Below are 18,521 nucleotides of genomic sequence, written 5' to 3'. Positions count from 1 at the left end.
ACATGGTGAACTGAAGAAGGGTGACCTAAGGTTATTAGAAAACCAACTTTAGGTTATGAAGAAGTTAAGTGGAATCCTGTAGAAATATTAGATGAGGAGATTTAAGGACGCAGTCACTTCATATGGTATGCATTCACCCTATGTGCAGCAGATGTTAAACTCATGAGCAACTCAGAACAGAATTATCTCCCAAGACTGGAAAGATTTGGCATCTGCAACTTTGGAAGCTGGTCCTCAGTTACAAAGGTAAACATGGCAGAAAGAGGAAGCTAGGGCCGTAGAACAATGAAACAGGGCTAGATGTATTAATATATCCCAAGATCACTTTCTAGGTGAAGGCCAGCATGCTGAATAGCAAAGGCAATTTGAATTTGATGACCACACCTTGGTACCATGTCATTTAGTGGCTTTAAATGCTTGGGACAAGGTTAAAGAATCAGGAAAGAGGTCTGAGTCATTACTAAAATTATACAAGGCCCAAAACAAGCTTTCACTGATTTCTTGACCTCAACTGTAAATAGGACAGTATCAGATCTAGAAGTCAGACACATATTAATCAAATCTTCGGCTTCTGGAATGCTAATTCTGAATGCAAAAAGGTGATCAGGCCTCTGAAGGCAAGATCAGCAGGAAAAGATGAGTAGATTGGAAATACGGCTCATTTGGATCTCACACTTATGATGCAACTTTAATAGGAGAAGTAATCTCTATAGGTTTTGAGAAAAGCCAAAAGGTCAAATGTGTTGGCTTTGGCAAGCAAGATCATTTCAAAAGGGATTGTAGGCAAGGCGCTCCTAGAAAAAAAAATTTTTTTTTTCTAGAAATAATTGAAAAAGAAGGCCCCAGCCTTCTGGAATACAGAGAGGTGTGGCAAAGGCTGCACTGGACTAATGAATGCAGATCAACAGGGAAAACGAAAGGCTTTCACTTATTACAACATAAAGCATATTACAGGCAGACCATTCGGTTCTTCAGGACAAGCAGTTGTAGAAAGATCCAATCATACTTTAAAGAGATGCTCAATAAACAGAAAGGGGTACAGAGAGCCACGAGATAGAGTACATAATGTTCTATTAACTTTAATTTTTTAAAATGCTAATAAACAATAGATGAGAGACATTGGATTGTAGGGAAAAATTGCTGAATTAAACCAGTCTATATATTTTATCTTTTTAATATTTATTTATTATGTATACAATATTCTGTCTGTGTGTGTCTGCACAGCAGAAGAGGGCAGCAGACCTCGTTACAGATGGTTGTGAGCCATCATGTGGTTGCCGGGAATTGAACTCATGACCTTTGGAAGAGCAGGCAATGCTCTTAACCACTGAGCCATTTCTCCAGCCCCAGTCTATATATTTTAAAGTTGTCTTAACTTCAGAGTAGAAGTCAGGAAATGTGTTGCTCTGGGGGAAATGTTATGCCTTTGTTTTCATAGGAAACAAAAGCTATGGATTTCTTCAAAGTAATAAAGATCAGATTTTACCGGGATAGACCTCCTGAAAATCTCAACTGTAGACATGAAGGAAGAAACAGACAAACTACAAGACAAGTGACATATAGGCCGATCCCTCTACATGGGAGCAGCTCTGAGACTAGGTGAGATGTGATAAATCTTGTTGGCTACAGAGTCCTCATGACTTATTATTACATGCTATCCTTTTATATAACATGGATGGAGATTTGTTACAGTTTGGGACTTGGGGCTGTTACTTCCCAGGGCTGTGGGAAGAGTGATATATTTCTCTCTTACAGCTAAGTAAGGAATGCCTAAAACAATAAAACCCCAGGAAAAGGCGAAGCTCTTCCAGATGATGCTGATAATCTAGGCTGAGCTTGATTGACAGAACATGCATGAGGGCTGGGTGGAGCTTGCTTATTACAGGCAAGATTCTGGGTTTCACTCCCAGCACCACAAACGACCGAAAAAGCAGTTATTGATTTATTTGTTGCTGTGATTTTGAATCACAAATTTTCCAAATCAGTAATTTCCCAAAATAACGTTTCTGCATAACAAAAATATAATTTACATTAAAGTAACCTATAGACATTGCACTATGGCAAAAACATAAAACTAGACATAAAGATGATTTATCAAATGAAATATATAACTAATAACTATAAATATTTCAAAGAGAAGTATTCAGAACTTAAATTTAAGCAAATAATTATTTCTGCTAATTTAGGCAAAATCATTTTCTGCTAATTTAAAGACTAGATCAAGCTTGGCATGATGGCACATGCCTTAAGTCCCAGCACTCGGGAAGCAGAGGCAGGCAGAGCTGAGTTTGAGGCCAGCCTGGTGTACAGAGCTCCAGGACAGCCAGAGATACACAAAGAAACCCTGTCTTTAAAAACAAAACAACCTATCTCAAAAAAAGCAACCCTTTCCTCAAGAAATAATGTATTTTAAATGCTATTATTCATTGGATACATCTTTCCTGTTCTTTTTTTTTTTTTTTTTTTTTGGTGTGGGAGTTCAAGACAGAGCTTTTTCTGTGTAGCCTTGGAGCTCAGAGATCCATGTGCCTTTGCCTCCCAAGTGTTTGTGCCATTACTGCCCAACTTGAATGCTGAATCCATCCATCCCTATCTATCTATCTATCTATCTATCTATCTATCTATCTATCTATCTATCTATCTATCTATCTAGTTCATCTCTATGTTTATCTTTCTTCTAAAAGGGTGACCGCATATTGGATATGCAGATACATTAAGTGCAGTACTCAGTGGTTAGAGTCAAAAGGATCAGGAATTCAGGGTCAGCTTTAGTTAGAGTGAGTTCAAGGCCAATCTGAGCCACGTGAAACTGCTTTTGAAAAAAACCCTGCTGAAGTTCAGATCTGAAGTGTCCCTCAAGAGCTCATGCATTGAAGGTTCGGTCACTGGTCTGTGGGCCTGCTGGGAGGTGGTGGAACCGTTGAGATGTGAGCCCCAGGGGGAGAAAGATGGATACCATGAGTGAGCCCTTGCTCTCTTTTACTTCTTTTTTTTTATTTATTCATTTATTATATATATAATACTGGGGCTGGAGAGATGGCTCAGTGGTTAAGAGTGCTACCTGCTCTTCCAAAGGTCCTGAGTTCAATTCCCAGCAACCACATGGTGGCTCACAGCCATCTGTAATGGGGCCTGGCACCCTCTTCTGGCCTGCAGGCATACATACAGACAGAATATTGTATACATAATAAATAAATATTAAAAAAGATATATATATATGTGTATAATATTCTGTTTTCATGTATGCCTGCAGGCCAGCAGAGGGCACCAGACCTCATTATAGATGGTTGTGGTTGCTGGGAATTGAATTTAGGACCTCTGGAAGAGCAGGCAATGCTCTTAACCACTGAGCCATTTCTCCAGCCCTCTTTTACTTCTTGAGAGCTTTGTTTCCTCTACCATGTCATCTGCCTCACCACAGATTCAAATTAAAACCATGGATGGTTTAAAACCTTTGAAACCATCAGCCTTTATAACCCTTCCCTCTTAAGGTCCTAAGCACAAAGAAATGTGAAAATGAACCCCCCCCACCCCTTCTTCATTGCTGAGTAAAACAGCTAGTGGTGACTGTAGGAAGGATTCATTCACGCTCACAGTTTTAGAGTGTCACAGCAGGAAGACATGACTAAGGAGCCCACCCCTAGGGTCTCCTTCAGCTAGTCCCTCCTACACCCAGTGCTGGAGGTCCAACCCTGGGCCTTGTGCATGCCAAGCAAGCACAATACTTCTGAGTTACAGCCACAGCCAGGGTCCACCACTGAAAAGCACTGCACAGTGGTCTTCTCAGCGTAACTGGGGCAATCAAGATAATCCCCAGCAGGCATCTCCCAGATGCCTGTAGATTCTGCCAGGCAGCTAATTAACACTAACCATCACAACCTCCAAATACTCGAGTTACCCAAAAATGGAACATAAAGACTATAAAATGACAACTTTTTGTTCTTTTAAATATTTTTTTTTTCAAAATAGGGTTTCTCTGTGGTTTTGGTGCCTGTCCTGGAACTAGTTCTTGTAGACCAGGCTGGCCTTGAACTCACAGAGATCCACCTACCTCTGCCTCCCTAGTACTGGGATTAAAGGCGTGAGCCACCATTGCCTGGTTTAAAGATTTTTTTCATATGTGTGTGTGTTTTGCCTGCATGTATGTACATGCTCCACATGCGTGCCTGGTATCTCGGCTGAGGCCAGAAGCTGATGTCAGATTCCCTGGAATAGGAGTTACAGATGGTTGTGAGCAGCCAGGTGGGTCCTGGGAACCAAACCTGGGTCCTCTGCAGCAACAACAGCCAGTGCCCTTAACCACTGGACATTTTCTTTTTTAATTAATAAGATGGTAACATTTATTCTTTTAATTCATTAACTTACAAAAGTAAAATGCATGCTAAATAGAGAAGGGGAAAAAAGAAAAAGTCACAATCCACAACAGTACTTAAACAATCAACATTTCATACTTCGGATCCTTCCTAGTGTGCTGGTTGATAAACCAATGCACAGATGCACAAAAGCATCCTGGAAGGGACTCCCGGGAAAATGGTGGTGAAGATGTCCACATTCTGTAGCAGCTGGACCAGATGCCTCCTTCCCAAGACTGCAATGCTCAGACTCCTGCAGTGCATTCCAGTCACTTTGGTCGTGTTTCAAACAGAAGACTTCACATCATAACAGCAACCTGGGCCCTCCGAGCTGACACATCAGAGCAGCTCCCAAACCAGCTCTTACATTTTCCACCAATTCTGCTATTTAGAGCACTGGGCACAAAACCACTGCTGAGGTGCCGAAGCAGGATTCTTATTAGATCGTGGTGAGATCCTTCTCCAGCTGCAGCACAATCTCCTTGAGGGCAGAATCCTCTGCCCAGTTGGTTTGACTCCCCAAAATAAGGCCCTGCAATTAAAAAAAAAAAAAGGTACCTAATTTAACAAGATTAATGAATCCTTTCCTTTTTTTTATTTTTTTCCCAGACAGACAGGTTCCATGTAGTCCAGGATGGCACTGAACTTGCTATACATCAGCTGTGTAGCTGAGGATGATGCTGAACTTCTGATGCTCCTGCCTCCACCTCCTGGGTGCTGGGATTACAGCAGCCTGCCAATATGTCCAGGTCATGTGTGCTGGAGCCAAACCCAGGGCTCTGTGCTGCCAGGTGAACACTATCAACTGAGCGATGTCCCCAGCATCCTTGCACTGACCTCATCTAATATCCACTGAGCATCTACTGGGATGCAGCACTGTGATCAAGAGGAAGAGCAGGACCACAGCAACCATGGCATCCTCGCTTCACATAATGCCGGATGGTATTTCCAGGGTTCACCTATGGGCTCCCTGGTCAGATTTTACTCACTAAGAATCCTTGCAGTGTTCGGTCAGACTACGAGGAAAGTACTGTTGCCTGGAGTCGGGCTCACTTAGCTCTGCTTATGTGCACCTCATCCCTCTCTGGAGAAACAGTAACTAGAACGGGTACGTTTTATTTTCAAAAGAAAAAAAAAGTTTCGCTCATCAACGGTTTTTTGTTTTTGTTTATTTTTCGAGACAGGGTTTCTCTGTAGCTCTGGAGCCTGTCCTGGAACTAGCTCTTGTAGACCAGGCTGGCCTCAAACTCACAGAGATCCATCTGCCTGTCTCCTGAGTGCTGGGATTAAAGGTGTGCGCCACCACTACCACCCGGCCTCATCAACGTTTTAAACCTTTGAAAATGTTGACAAACATTTCTGTGGCAGACAATGAGTGGACAATGAAGAAATGATTAGGATCATAATTAATAAGAATTCTGGTCATTCCTATCAATAAACAGTGGCTCAAAGATAGTGACTTATTTATTGCAATAATATTTACACAGATTTTAGAAAGTGTTATGCTATTATGAATAAAAACATTAAAAAATTTGTTTTATAGAAGGAACATTCTTGACAGGCAGTGGTGGGTGAGGTGAAGGCGTAAGTCATAAACAATGCCACACCAGTTTGGAATTATGATTAATAGGGTGGTATTTATTTAAAGGGGAAAAAACTTACAGATCACCGTCCCAGAAAACAGCCCTCTGCGCAACCAGGAAGGGAGTCTAGTTGCCAGCAGAGCAGGAAGTGAAGAGAGAGAGGAGAGGGAAGTGGCCGCTTTTTTAAAGGGAGAGAGACCACACCTCAATGGGCTGGTATCTTAGCGGCTATAGGCTGGAGGAGCGGGAGGACCTCCCGCAACAGTGAGGCATGCCTTTAACTGTAACACTTACAGGCAGAGGCAGGTGGATCTCTGTGAGCTCAAGGCCAATCTGATCTACAGAACAAGTTCCAGGACAGTCAAGGCTACACAGAGAAACCCTGTCTTAAAACACTAACTGCCTCCCCACCCCCTAAAAAAGAAGACATTTTTGTTTTTGCCTTTTTGAAATAATTAATTTTATATGTATGGGTTTTTAGCTACAAGCCTAATGCCTATCTGCTTACCAGGGCTATTGCCATGAAGGCCATAAGAGGAGATCAGATCCCTTGGGACTAGAGTGATACATAGTTATGAGTGCTATGTAAGTTCTAGGAATTGAACCTGAGACCTTTGAAGAAGGAGTAGCCACTACTCCTAACCAATGACACAACTCTCATTGTGTCAATTTCTGCATTTTGGAGACATGGCCTTGAACTCCTGATCCTTCTGCTTTTCTCTCCTAAGTGTGTTCAGATAATAGGTGTGTGCTGCCACCACTGTTCCCCATCTCTGTTCAGTTATATCTTTTTTTTTTTTTTTTGTGGGAGGTTTTTGAGACAGGGTTTCTCTGTAGCTTTGGGGCCTGTCCTGGCACTAGCTCTCGTAGACCAGGCTAGTCTCGAACTCACAGAGATCTGCCTGCCTCTGCCTTAGAGGCGTGCACCACCACTGTTCTTCACGCATAGAACTGTTACCTGGAACACATGTTGAATGACTGTAGTAACCTTTATCTCCGTCTGCAGCTTTTTCTGCATGGTCTTTATCATTTCCAAATCTTCCATGTTGTCCAGATCCTCTTTCTCTTTGTTCTTCTCAGTTTGTATCTCGAAAAGCTTAGTTTTTGAAGCTTGTTTTAATTCTGTTAGGTTAAAGATAAAACAACATTATATGGTTTGCCTCTGCCTCACCGCCACCACCACCTGGCATTTTTTTTTTAAGTAGGCTACTTTTTTTTAAATGGACATATTTATTTTCAATATGTAGCCCTGGCTGACCTGGAACTCAGAACTTACCTAAAAGGCGTGCGTTCCCATGACACAGAGGACAACTTTATAAACAAGGGCCATGAGAGATTATAAAGCAGAGTACTTCCTGGTTATTCCAGTCAAGAAGTTATTTATTTTATTGTTATGTATATGGTGTTTTGCCTTCATGTAGCTCTGTGCACCGAGTGTGTGCAGTACACAGAGGATGTCCTGGTCCCGAAGTTAGAGATGATCATGAGCTGTCGTGTGGGTCCAACCTGGGGACCCTGGAAGAGCAGTCGGCGTTCTTAACCCTGAGCCTTCTCTATGGTCTGTTTGGTTTTTTTGAGACAGGGTCTCATATAGTTCAGGCTGACTTTGAATTCCTGATCCTCCTGTCTCTCTGTCTCTCTCTCTGTCTCCCTCTCTCTCTCATGTTGGGATTAATGCCAGACCCAAATTTACAGCTTTTTGCATGTTGGGTAAACTCTACCAACTGAGTTAAATTCCTAGGCCTTGGTTCTCATAAATGTTTAGCCACTTTCAGTTTTACATTCACCAAAAGGATACATGCTTTTCTCATTATTACTTATTTATTTATTGGTTTTTCAAGACAGAATTTCTTTGTGAAGCACTGGTTGTCCTGGAACTCGCTTTGCAGACCACCACAGCTGACCATGATCTAAAAATCTGAAAGTGTCATGTTCAGAAATTGTGATAATTAAATTTATCAGCTGCTGAGAAATCTGTCCCTGTTAATAGCTGAAGTAGATAAAAAGTATTCTATAAGCAATTAAATAATTGAAAAGGGTCAGTGAGGCCAGGTGGCAGTGGTGTACAAAGCTTTAATCCCAGCAGAGGCAGGCGGGTCTCTGAGTTTGAGGCCAGCCTGGTCTACAGAGCAAGTTCCAGGACAGCTAGGGCTACACAGAGAAACCCTGTCTGGAAAAACCAAAACCAAGGGCTAGCAAGATGTCAGTGAGTAAGGGCCCTTGCGACCAAGCCTGAGAGCTGGGGTGGCGGAAGGAAAGATCACCTCGTAAGGGTTGTTCACCAACCTCCCCATGAGTACCCCAGCACTCACACACACACACGTGTAAGAAAAATTGTAAACACAGTCTACATACGAAGTCTCTTCTTTCTAATGTCAAGCAGTTTTCCCTCTAATTCCGCAGACTCCTGTTTATGAAAATGAAAACATGTCACTCAATGATAAAGCAATCATATATCACTGAGCTTCACAGAGTTTGATTTTCTTCACTTTTTATTTTTTGGGTTTTTCAAGGCAGAGTTTCTCTTTGTAGCCTTTGCTGTCCTGGAGCTCACTCTGTAGACCAGGCTGGCCTCGAACTCACAGAGATCCACCTGCCTCTGCCACCCGAGTGGTGAGTTTAAAGGCGTGCACCACCACCTCCGACTAGTCTGATTTTCCTCTTTTTTTTTCTTTTCTTCTTGTTTTAATATATATGAGGGCTCTATCTGCATGTATACCTTTATGCAAGAAGCATCAGATCCCACTGTAGATGGTTGTGAGTTGGTGGAAATTGAACTCAGGACCTCTGAAGGATCAGTGCTCTCAACCACTGAGCAATCTCTTCAGGCCTAGTTTGACTTAGGCTCCAATTTCCCCCTTTCTCCTTGTCTTTGTTTTTATGTGCATTGGTATTTTGCCTGAATGTATGTCTATGTGAGGGTGTATGATCCCCTACAACTGGAGTTATAGACAGTTATGAGCTGCTATGTGGTGCTGGGGATTAAATTTAGGACCTCTGGAAGAGCAGCCCAGGCTCTTAACTGTTAAGCCATCTCTCCAGTCCCTTCTTGTCTTTTCTTTTTTTTTTGTTTGTGTCTGATTTTGAAACAAGGCTACTAGATGGGCGGTGGTGTTGCACACCTTTAATTCCAGCACTTGGGAGGCAGAGGCAGGCAGATCTCTGTGAGTTGGAAGCCAGTCTGGTTTACAGAGCTAGTTCCAGGACAGGCTCCAAAGCCACAAAGAAACCCTGTCTTGAAAAAAAAGAAAGGAAGGAAGGAAGGAAGGAAGGAAGGAAGGAAAGAAGGAAGGAAGGAAGAAAGAAGTCTACTATGTAGCTGGCCTTGAACTCACCCTGCATGCTGGGATTAATAGCAAAGGCTTGTTCCAGTACTCCCAGTTATCTCTCAGATAGCCCAGGCTAGCCTCAACTCACTATGGAACCAAGAATGAGCAAACTCCTAGTCCTTGTCTCTGCTTCCTAAGTGCTAAGGACCACAGGCATATGCACTGATACAATTCCCCTATTACTACAAAGCCAAGGGAAGAAAATAGTCACTTGAATTATGTTGATAATCTATACCTTCAGTAAAAGAACAAAAACAACCTAAGGAAAGCAGTCTGCAGACACACGGTCCCAGTGAACACCTCAATCCTGAATTCATACAGTTAGCCCAATATGCCCATCGAAACCCTGAAAACACACACCCCATGTGCCAGCTCACCTTCTGGGACTTCATTATCAACTTCTGTAGTTTTAATATTTGCTTCATGTCATCAGAGAGCACACTGCAAAGCAAACAAAGTATGATTTATCTACTTAAGCTAAAAATAATCTTGGGTCAGTGGTTAAGATACTTACTGCTCTTGCAGAAGACCCAGTTTGCGTTCCCAGCAAATACATGACAGCTCACTGAACAATTCAACTGTAACTCCAGTTCCAGGGATCTAATGCCCTCTTCTGGCCTCTGCAGGCACTTCATGCATGCGGTACACATACAAACACAACCACACACACTCATCCATATCAAGTAATTAAAAAAAAAAGTAAACTTTGGGGCTAGGAATGTACTTGGCTGGCAGACTGCCTGCCTAGGATGAACAAATCTGAACCATGGTCTAGATTTCACCCCTGACTGTATAAACGGGGCATAGGGGCCAAACCAGCAACTCCTGGACTTGGAGGGTAAGATAGGATTTGAGTTTGAAGCCAGCCTGTACCATGAAATCAGTTCAAGGCCAGCATGGCCAACACAGAAAGAACCTTTATCAAAACCAAAACAAAAAACCCATAAGAAAACCAAACCAAACAAACAAAAAAACCCAACCACGAAGTAATGAGTTTATCTGAGCAGAACAGACCTGTGACTTGGAGCACACCAGAGTCCAGGGCTCAGTGTTTTTCGAGAGCCAGGGGACAGAGGAGGGACATTTGTAAGATATTCACAGAAGCCAACTAAGGGAACCTTTGGCTGGTTAAAGGTGAGAGTGTTTAATTAAAAGCTTGAAGGTGGTTTGTTTTACTGCTTACACTGGGCTTCAGCTTGCTCAGGGAGGAATCTAAGGCACCACTCAGGAGGAGCTAGAGATGTCCACACTAATGATGCCCTACTCAAATGATTGTTAGCAGTGGTAAACACCAAAATAGGCTGCAGACAACGCATGGCCTCTGTTACGTAACGGGAGTCTAAATTGCACTTTGCACCTTTAACATAAAACTGTTCTGTTTTTTAAATTATTATTTTATGTGTGTGGGTTGCCACCTGCACATATATAAGTACAAAAAACACGTGTAGTGCCCTCAGAGGCCAGAAAACGACACTGGATCCCTGGGAACTGGCATTCCAGATGGTTGTGAGCTGCCATGTGGGTGTGGGGTATGGAACCCAGGTCCTCTGGAAGCACAGCCAGATCTTAGCTGCTGTATTGTCTCTCCAGCTTCACTACTGGTGTAAGGTTCCAAGAGGGCTAAGTGAGTAAGACTGCCCGCTGCCAAGCCTGATGACCCGAGTCTGACCCCTGGAACCTAAGCAGAGGAGAGACGCGATGTCCTCTCACTTCCATGTGGGTGCCATACCCACCCACCCCCATACAAAAATGAATAAATGTTAAAAAAAAAAATTTTAGGACAAGGTTTCACAAGAGTCCAGACTAGCTTCAAAATCCCAGAGTTCAGACTGCCTCTGCCTCTCAAGAGCTGAGCTTAAGGCAGGCGCGACCACACCTGGCCTTGAAACTTCAGAGTCTAGGATCCAGACTCTGAGCCAGCGGGAACCTGGAGAGGTTATAAATCAGCCTTGAAACATCAAGATGGGAGAGGCAGCAGGGTCCATCCCAGAACTTCTCGGGGCTCCCAGGAGGGCACTTTATCCCTCCCAAGACTTTCAGAGTCTTAGAACTGCTACTGAACTTCCCCATCATACCTGCTAACTATGAGAGCTACCACTGAGCTACATCCCAGACCTTTTTAAAAACTATTTATTTTGAGACAGGGGCTCATTAAGTGGTCCAGGCTATCCTTAAACTCATCCTGTAGCCCAGGCAGTTAAAACAAGCTCATTTCTACCAATGAAAAACAAGTAGTGTCCTATTTCATTCGCAGGGTCCATATGTCAAGAGAAAACGGATAAGTTTTCCTCAAGTTGTCCACACACATGCACACACACACTTTTTTTTCTAAGTTTTTTGAGATAGGCTCTCTCTCTACATAGTCCTGACTGTCCTGGACCTCACTATATAGAACAAGATGGCCTCAAACTCACAGAGATCCTCCTGCCTTTGCCCCCCAGTGCTGGGATTAAAGCTGTGCACCACAACTGACTCATGTACATATATTTTTAAAAGTCACAACCTAAAATCATTTTGCATACCTCCCTTCTTGTTCCCATTCTTTCCAAACCCAGGAGAAATGTAAAAGCCACTGGGAGGTGGTGGTGCACACCTTTAATTCCAGCACTTGGGAGGCAGAGGCAGGCAGATCTCTGTGAGTTCGAGGCCAGCCTGGTCTACAAGAGCTAGTTCCAGGACAGGCTCCAAAGCTACAGAGAAACCCTGTCTCCAAAAAAAGAAAAGAAAAAAAAAGAAAAGAAAGAAAAGAAATGTAAAGGCCATACCTACTCTCAGCGCCCATCTTCTCCAAGTTATTTCTAAGAGCAGCTGAAAGTTTCATCCTAAGAAAAAGAAACATTAATTAACAAAAAAGAAAATGGGACCTAAGAGAAAAAGCTTGTACTGCACAGAACAAATAACACAGGGTATTAAAACTTTTTATAAGACTAACAAGATTGATTTCGCCTCAAATACACACAAAACATAGTATGTTTTAAAAACAGTATCGCCTGGAAATTGGTATGCCTGTAGTCCCAGAACAGGAGAAAGGAAGTTTATGAATTCCAAGCCTAGGTTCTTATCTCTAAACAAAACACAACACAGAACAACCCAAACAAATCTAAAATGACAAACCCAAAAGCAAAAGCAGTAATTAAAATACATCTAAACTTCATGATAAGGGAAGTGGCCCTCTCCAGTCACCCCAGAACTTGGATGGCTAAGGCAGGAAGACTCTGGTAAGTTTTAGGTCAATCTGAACTGCACCCCAATTTCCAGGCCAACCTGGGCTATAGAATGAGACTCTGCATCAGAAAAATTTTGTCACAATTCTATGTACTAACAGTTACTGAAATAAATGGACCTGTGTACCGCTTTTAAACACCAGCATGTTTGAAACTCTGTTAACTTCATGAAGACCCCTTATCAGACCCTCCTACATACCTTCTTCAAAGGAAGATACCAATGAATAACGCAGTTCTTCAGGGTCAAGTTTCTGTAACATTATCTAATCATCATCTCTTTTGTTCCTCCCTCTTTTCTTCTGTGCCCTTCTGTTTTGTTTTGTTTTGTTTTTTGTTTTGAGATAGGGTCTCAACACTTAGGCAGACTGACTGTTTTTGAACTTGCCAAGTAGACCAGGCTGACCTTGAACTCAAAAAGATCCAACTGACTCTGTACTCAAAGTGCTGGGATTAAAAATATACACTACCAACTACTCCCAGCTTCCCCTTGCATGCCACCCTCCATTTAAAGATAGGATCTCCCTATGTAGCCAAGGCTGGCTTTGAATTCCTGGTCCTCCAGCTTCAAGCTTTTGAGTGCTGGGATCACAGGCTATGCCTGGCCTTAATCATCATTTAATTTAGCTTAGTTAAAAATAATCCCCTTGCTGGGCAGTGGTGGAGCACACCTTTAATCCCAGCACTCGGGAGGCAGAGGCAGGCGGCTCTCTGTGAGTTTGAGGCCAGCCTGGTCTACAAGAGCTAGTTCCAGGACAGGCTTCAAAGCTAGAGACAACCCTGTCTTGAAAAACCAAAAAAAAAAAAAAAAAAAAAAGAAAGAAAGAAAGAAGAAAAAAAAATCCCCTTAACCTCTCCAAGTTCATGTTTGCATTTAGTTCACAATTCTTAGTGGTATTAAGGTAAGAGTTACCTGTTTAGTGCCAGATTTTTCTTTTCGAAATTACTTTTTACATCTTCAATTTCATTTTCCAGGTTTTCAATTTTACTGTTAAAGAAACATGAACCAAAGAATTTCTGCAATGTTAGTAAAGTTGTTACTGCAATGTGTATGAAGTAAGTCTTGGAAAACAGAAGAAAGCGAAGGTTCACCACAAGGCAGCCCATCTCCACAGCTGGGGAGCTGAAGGCTGAGCCTCCTCACTAAGCTGGATCTAGCCAGTGAGGGGGAATGCCAGACAGCACAGAAGCCACCAGCCCCAACGCCAAACAAACACCCTGCTGCAAATCAACAGCCTCCAAACATAGGCGCGGCTTATTTATTTGGAATTACAAAGGAAAAGACAGACAGCTCTGCCAAAGAAAGACTCCGTGAAAAAGAAGCCTAGATGCCCTTCAACGGAAGAATGGATGAAGAAAGTATGGAATATATACATATTAGAGTATTACTCAGCAGTAAAAAACAAGGACTTCTTGAATTTTGCATACAAATGGATGGAAATAGAAAACACTATCCTGAGTGAGGTAAGCCAGACCCAAAAAGAGGAACATGGAATGTACTCACTCATATTTGGTTTCTAGCTATAAATAAAGGACATTTGGCTTATAATGCATGTTCCTAGAGAAGCTAAGTAAGAAGGTGAACCCAAAGACAAACACATAGGCATCCTCATGAATATTAACCTTCATCAGGCGATGAAAGGAGACAGAGACAGAGGAGCACGGGACAGAAATCTCAAGGTCCAAATCAGGAGCAGAAGGAGACGGAGCACGAGCAAGGAACTCAGGACCGCGAGGGGTGCACCCACACACTGAGACAATGGGGATGTTCTATCGGGAACTCACCAAGGCCAGCTGGCCTAGGTCTGAAAAAACATGGGATAAATCCGGACTGGCTGAACATAGAGGACAATGAGGAATACTGAGAACTCAAGAACAATCGCAGAGGGTTTTTGATCCTACTGCTCGTACTGGCTTTGTGGGAGCCTAGGCAGTTTGGATGCTCACCTTAGGAGACCTGGATGGAGGTGGGCAGTCCTCGGGCTTCCCACAGGTCAGGGAACCCTGATTGCTCTTCGAGCAGATGAGGGAGGAGGACTTGATCGGGGGAGGGGGAGGGAAATGGGAGGCGGTTGCGGGGAGGCAGAAATCCTTAATAAATAAATAAATTAAAAAAAAAAAAACAAAAAAAAAAAACAAATGAAGAACCCAAGTGGATAGCATCTAAGGAAAAAAAAAAAAAAGAAGGCGGTACGGATCGTATGATGAAATCTTAGTAAAAGCCACAGATAAAATATTAAAACATGACATACACTTCCATTTGTTTTTCTTGCATGGTCTCTTCAGGAGTTTTTTCTTCATCTACAAGTAAAAAGTTTTTTTTTAAGTCAGTAACAATTTTCTTTAAATAAGTATTGTGTGTGTGTGTGTGTGTGTGTGTGTGTGTGCATAACAGGGAACACACGGGACAGTCAGCTCTCCCCTCCACCACACGGGTTCTAGGCACTGAACTCAGGTGTCAGGTTTATTGGCCAGCACCTTAACCAGCGGAGCCATTTTGCTGCACCCTCCTACCCTTCATAATTCTCTTGCTTGTTTCTTTGTTTACCTGGGTTGCTACACAGAATCTACACAATTTGTTTATCTCTTGAGACAGGGTTTCATGGTGTAGTTTGGGCTAGCCTGAAACTCGATATGGAATTCAGGTTGGCCTCAAACTTACAGAGATCTGATTCTCTTTACCTCTTGAGTACTGGATTTACAGGTGTGAGTCACCATGCCTGAGAAAAACAACTTTTTGTAAAGCTGATTCTCCCCAGCCCCCAAGAATACCATTAACCTGGGGGCTGGAGAAGGCTTTAGCATTTAAAAGGCCTGGCTGCTCTTGCAGAGGATCTGGGCTCATTTCCCACCACCCAGATAGTGGTTCATAACCTCTGCAACTCCAGTTCCAGGGCATCCAACAGCTTCTTTGGCTTTATGGGTACAGATATACAGCAGGCAAAATGCATGCATATACAATAAAAATAAGTAATTTAAAAAATACAGTATTCATCAGCCAACTTGCAGAAGTACTTGAAAATGAAACTACTTACTTGCATCAATCACTGACTTGTATTCTAAGAGCTGCTGTTTTGTCTGTGCTCTCAGCCTGCAAATTGAAAATGAGAAGAGATAGGAAAGTATTTATGGATTGTGGTTACAATCATTGTGCAACAATGAAACTTGGAAGTCATAAAATGGAATACAGTGGGAAAAGGGTATCCTGGAGGAAAAGTTAAAATTTTAGCTCTATAATTCTATTTTCTTTTTCTTTTCTTTTCTTTCTTTCTTTTTTTTTTGGTTTTTCAAGACAGGGTTTCCCTGTGTAACAGTCCTAGATGCCCTGAAACTAGCTCTTGTAGACCAGGCTGGCCTCGAATTTACAAAGATCCTCCTGCCTCTGCCTCCTGAGTGCTGGGATTAAAGGCGTGCACCACTACCACCTGGTTAAAAATCTTAAAAAGCATTTTCAGTAAATACAAAAAAAGTAACAAAAAATATTTGTAGCAAGATAAGTACTTAATATTTAGTAGTTTTTTTTAGTTCTGTTATTCTTAATTCAAAATAAAATATAAAATAAATATAAAAAAAAGCTGAGAATGATAGCAAGTGCTTCTAGTGCCGGCTGCATAGTCCTGAGTGTTGGTTTTTAGAGACCTATATCAACAGCTAAGAAACAGCTGACATTACGAAAGCTTACACTACAGCAAGTTCTCCAAGTGACAGGTACCAGGCTGGTCATCCCAGTGACCTGGAGGGCTGAGGGAGGAGGACAGAGTCAGCACAGGCCTACCAGGGCTTCAGAGCAGGTTCAAGACCAGTCTTGGCAACTTAGCAAATTTGATCTCAAAATAAAGAGTGAGAAAAGGGCTGATGTAGCTCAGTCTTAGAGCGCTTGCCCAGTATGCTTCAGGCAGCCAAAACCCCCGCCTCCGACAAGTTATTACAGATTAAAGTAGAAGTGTTAAGTATAGATACACAAAAAAGTTTCTTTTTCAGATGAAATGGAAAGAAGCTGTCATAGGCAGACAGACAGTGTATTGTAGGATATTTGATCACACTGTGAATCCCGAGATCGTGTCATTTACTGGAAAAACCTGTTTCTAGTTGTGGTGTGGCTCAGACCTAACACACACCTTTAATACAGTTTTCTGCTTGAATATTGTAAACAGGATTAAATAAAGTCAACCACAGGTCAAGAGACAGAACAAGCAACCAGTTGACAGGGAGCGAACACAGGAAAAATGACAGAGAGTTAGAGGGAGCCAGGAGGATGGACGGACAGGGAGACTCATTTGAGAAAGTGGCAGCTTCTGGACCTCTGCTAAGGAGGAAGGCCAGCTGGGTGCCTTCTCTGCCTCTCTGAGCTAGCAGGCTTTCACACCAGCATCTGGATCCTAAGTCTTTACCGGTCAAATCCAAGGGTTGAGATTTTGTTAAAACCAATAGATATGCCGTTGTATGGCTGGGTATGGTGGCTAATGCCTATAATTCTATCACCCTGAAGGCAGAGGCAGGAGGATTACTATAAATTTCAAGATTAGCCTGGCATACATAATTACAGACTGCCAGTGCTACACAGCAAGACCCTGTTCCAAAAATTCAAACAAGTCTCTTTGTTATGACTTTTAAAGGTCTGCAAAAAATACTTTTTTTTTTTTCCTGTGAAGAACCAGATAGCAAATAATTTAGAATTCGGGAGTCATACAGTCTGTTTTATCTATTAATCTCTGCCCCTGTAGCAGGAAACTGAGTCCCAATAAAACTTTACGAGCATTAACATTCGGATTCACGTGTTATGAAATCTTTTTGGCTCCCATCCTTATTTAAACACGGAAGAACTACGCTGAAGCCCAGTGGTAGAGCACTCGCTACGCATACACCAGACGCTGGGTCCCATTTCCGGTCCAGGAGACAGCTTTTCTTAGAAGATCAGAAGAGTGGATTTGGTCCTGGCCTTGGGCTGAATCAGCTCCTTGACGTCAAATTTTCCCTAGAAATGTCCCTAGAAACCGCTAACTGGAGAACATAGGAAACAAAAGGTGGGTTGGGCCGAGAGGGGGTGGCACACGCCTCAATCCCAACACTCCTGAGGCAGACAGAACTATACAGAGAAACCCGATCTCGAAAAATCAAAAGAAAAAAAAGGGGGTGGGGGAAAGGTTGGGCTCCTCCGCTTCCTGTAGTTTGGCTTGGACGTACTGCTCAACCAGCCGTGACTACAGTGACAAGGTAAGACAGAACAGGTTCGAAGCCTTGCCAAGTACCGGGCACTGCCCATCTAACCCCCGACCCAGCAGCTCTGCACGCACGGTATCCTTTGCTGCCCTCTTCCCCAGTGACGAATTTAAAACGCTTAAAAGTGCATTCAGGCTCGGAGCCAGAAGAGGCAGCCAGTGAGTCTGAATTTGAACCCTGGGCCTCCTGAGCAAGGACGGGATGCCGGGCGGGGGCACCTGAGCAGCAGGCGGATGCGGTCCTCGAAGCACTTCTCCGCAGCCTGCGGCAGATCCCGCACCTCTCCGCAGTCCTCAGCCTCGGCTGCGGGCTTCTGCCTCGGCTGCTCCATTGCAGAGGCCATAGGTTTGATCTCTATGGGAACATCCGAGCGTTTAGTCCCGCCACGAAATTGAAACCCGGAAGTGCCCATTTCCGCCCCGCCCCTTCCGCCCTAAAGCCCCACCTCCTGCCGCTGTAGTTACGGCGCTGCGTTCTTTTCTCTGGTTTCCAAGGAGAAGTAGATTGAACTCTCACTAACACATTCTGTCGATTAGAAGCTTTTGGGTAGGGGTATGTGGAGATGTAGCTAAGTGGTAAAGCGTTTACTTAGCAAATAGAATGTTCGGGTATCGATCGACCCAGCAACAAGCCAAGGGAGGTAATCCGGGAGTAAATTAACTCAAACTAAGAGTGGGCGGGAGCTGGGGGGGGGGGCGGGAGTTCTGACTTTCGTCCTGCCTGGGTGCTGTTATTATCCCTCCTGCTACTACACTTCAGGTCTGGGTTTGGAGGATGGGATATATGAACCATGTGCTTGTAGTGGTGGCTACAGAG

General features: G+C 43.2%; 1 protein-coding gene and 1 long non-coding RNA gene across 3 annotated transcripts; one reads left to right on the top strand and one right to left on the bottom strand.

Annotated features, from left to right (window-relative positions):
• The first annotated feature begins 1,443 nt into the window (after nt 1-1,443).
• Nucleotides 1,444-14,411, top strand: LOC142851951 (uncharacterized). The gene is made up of 3 exons (XR_012910890.1): nt 1,444-1,599; nt 4,966-5,460; nt 13,461-14,411. It is a non-coding gene; the product is annotated as an uncharacterized LOC142851951 (long non-coding RNA).
• Cenph (centromere protein H) lies at nt 4,135-18,104 on the bottom strand. Of its 2 annotated transcripts, none has more exons than XM_075976178.1 (9): nt 17,924-18,104; nt 15,521-15,576; nt 14,738-14,786; nt 13,399-13,473; nt 12,030-12,086; nt 9,642-9,705; nt 8,291-8,342; nt 6,894-7,057; nt 4,135-4,884 (listed from the first exon to the last, which is right to left on the bottom strand). In XM_075976178.1, the coding sequence occupies exons 1-9, from the start codon at nt 18,046-18,048 to the stop codon at nt 4,792-4,794; spliced, it is 735 nt and encodes a 244-aa protein (XP_075832293.1). In that variant the 5' UTR covers nt 18,049-18,104; the 3' UTR covers nt 4,135-4,791. The 2 variants fall into 2 exon arrangements, with proteins under 2 accessions (XP_075832293.1, XP_075832295.1); XM_075976180.1 differs by lacking the exon at nt 4,135-4,884 and adding an exon at nt 6,522-6,636 and having other exon boundaries at nt 6,879-7,057.
• Nucleotides 18,105-18,521: the final 417 nt, after the last annotated feature.

This window comes from Microtus pennsylvanicus, chromosome 6 (assembly GCF_037038515.1).
Source record: "Microtus pennsylvanicus isolate mMicPen1 chromosome 6, mMicPen1.hap1, whole genome shotgun sequence".
Classification (NCBI taxonomy): Eukaryota; Metazoa; Chordata; class Mammalia; order Rodentia; family Cricetidae; genus Microtus; species Microtus pennsylvanicus.
This window is presented reverse-complemented; position numbering and strand designations above follow the sequence as displayed.

Bases quoted from the DNA above. Each gene is read 5' to 3' on its own strand.
- Cenph (XM_075976178.1), bottom strand. From the start codon at position 18,048: ATGGCCTCTGCAATGGAGCAGCCGAGGCAGAAGCCCGCAGCCGAGGCT. The intron at 12,087-13,398 runs GTAACTCTTACC...TCTTTTTCTTAG, and splicing joins AAAAATCTGGCACTAAACAG to GATGAAACTTTCAGCTGCTC. The intron at 8,343-9,641 runs GTGAGCTGGCAC...TTTCATAAACAG, and splicing joins TGATAATGAAGTCCCAGAAG to GAGTCTGCGGAATTAGAGGG.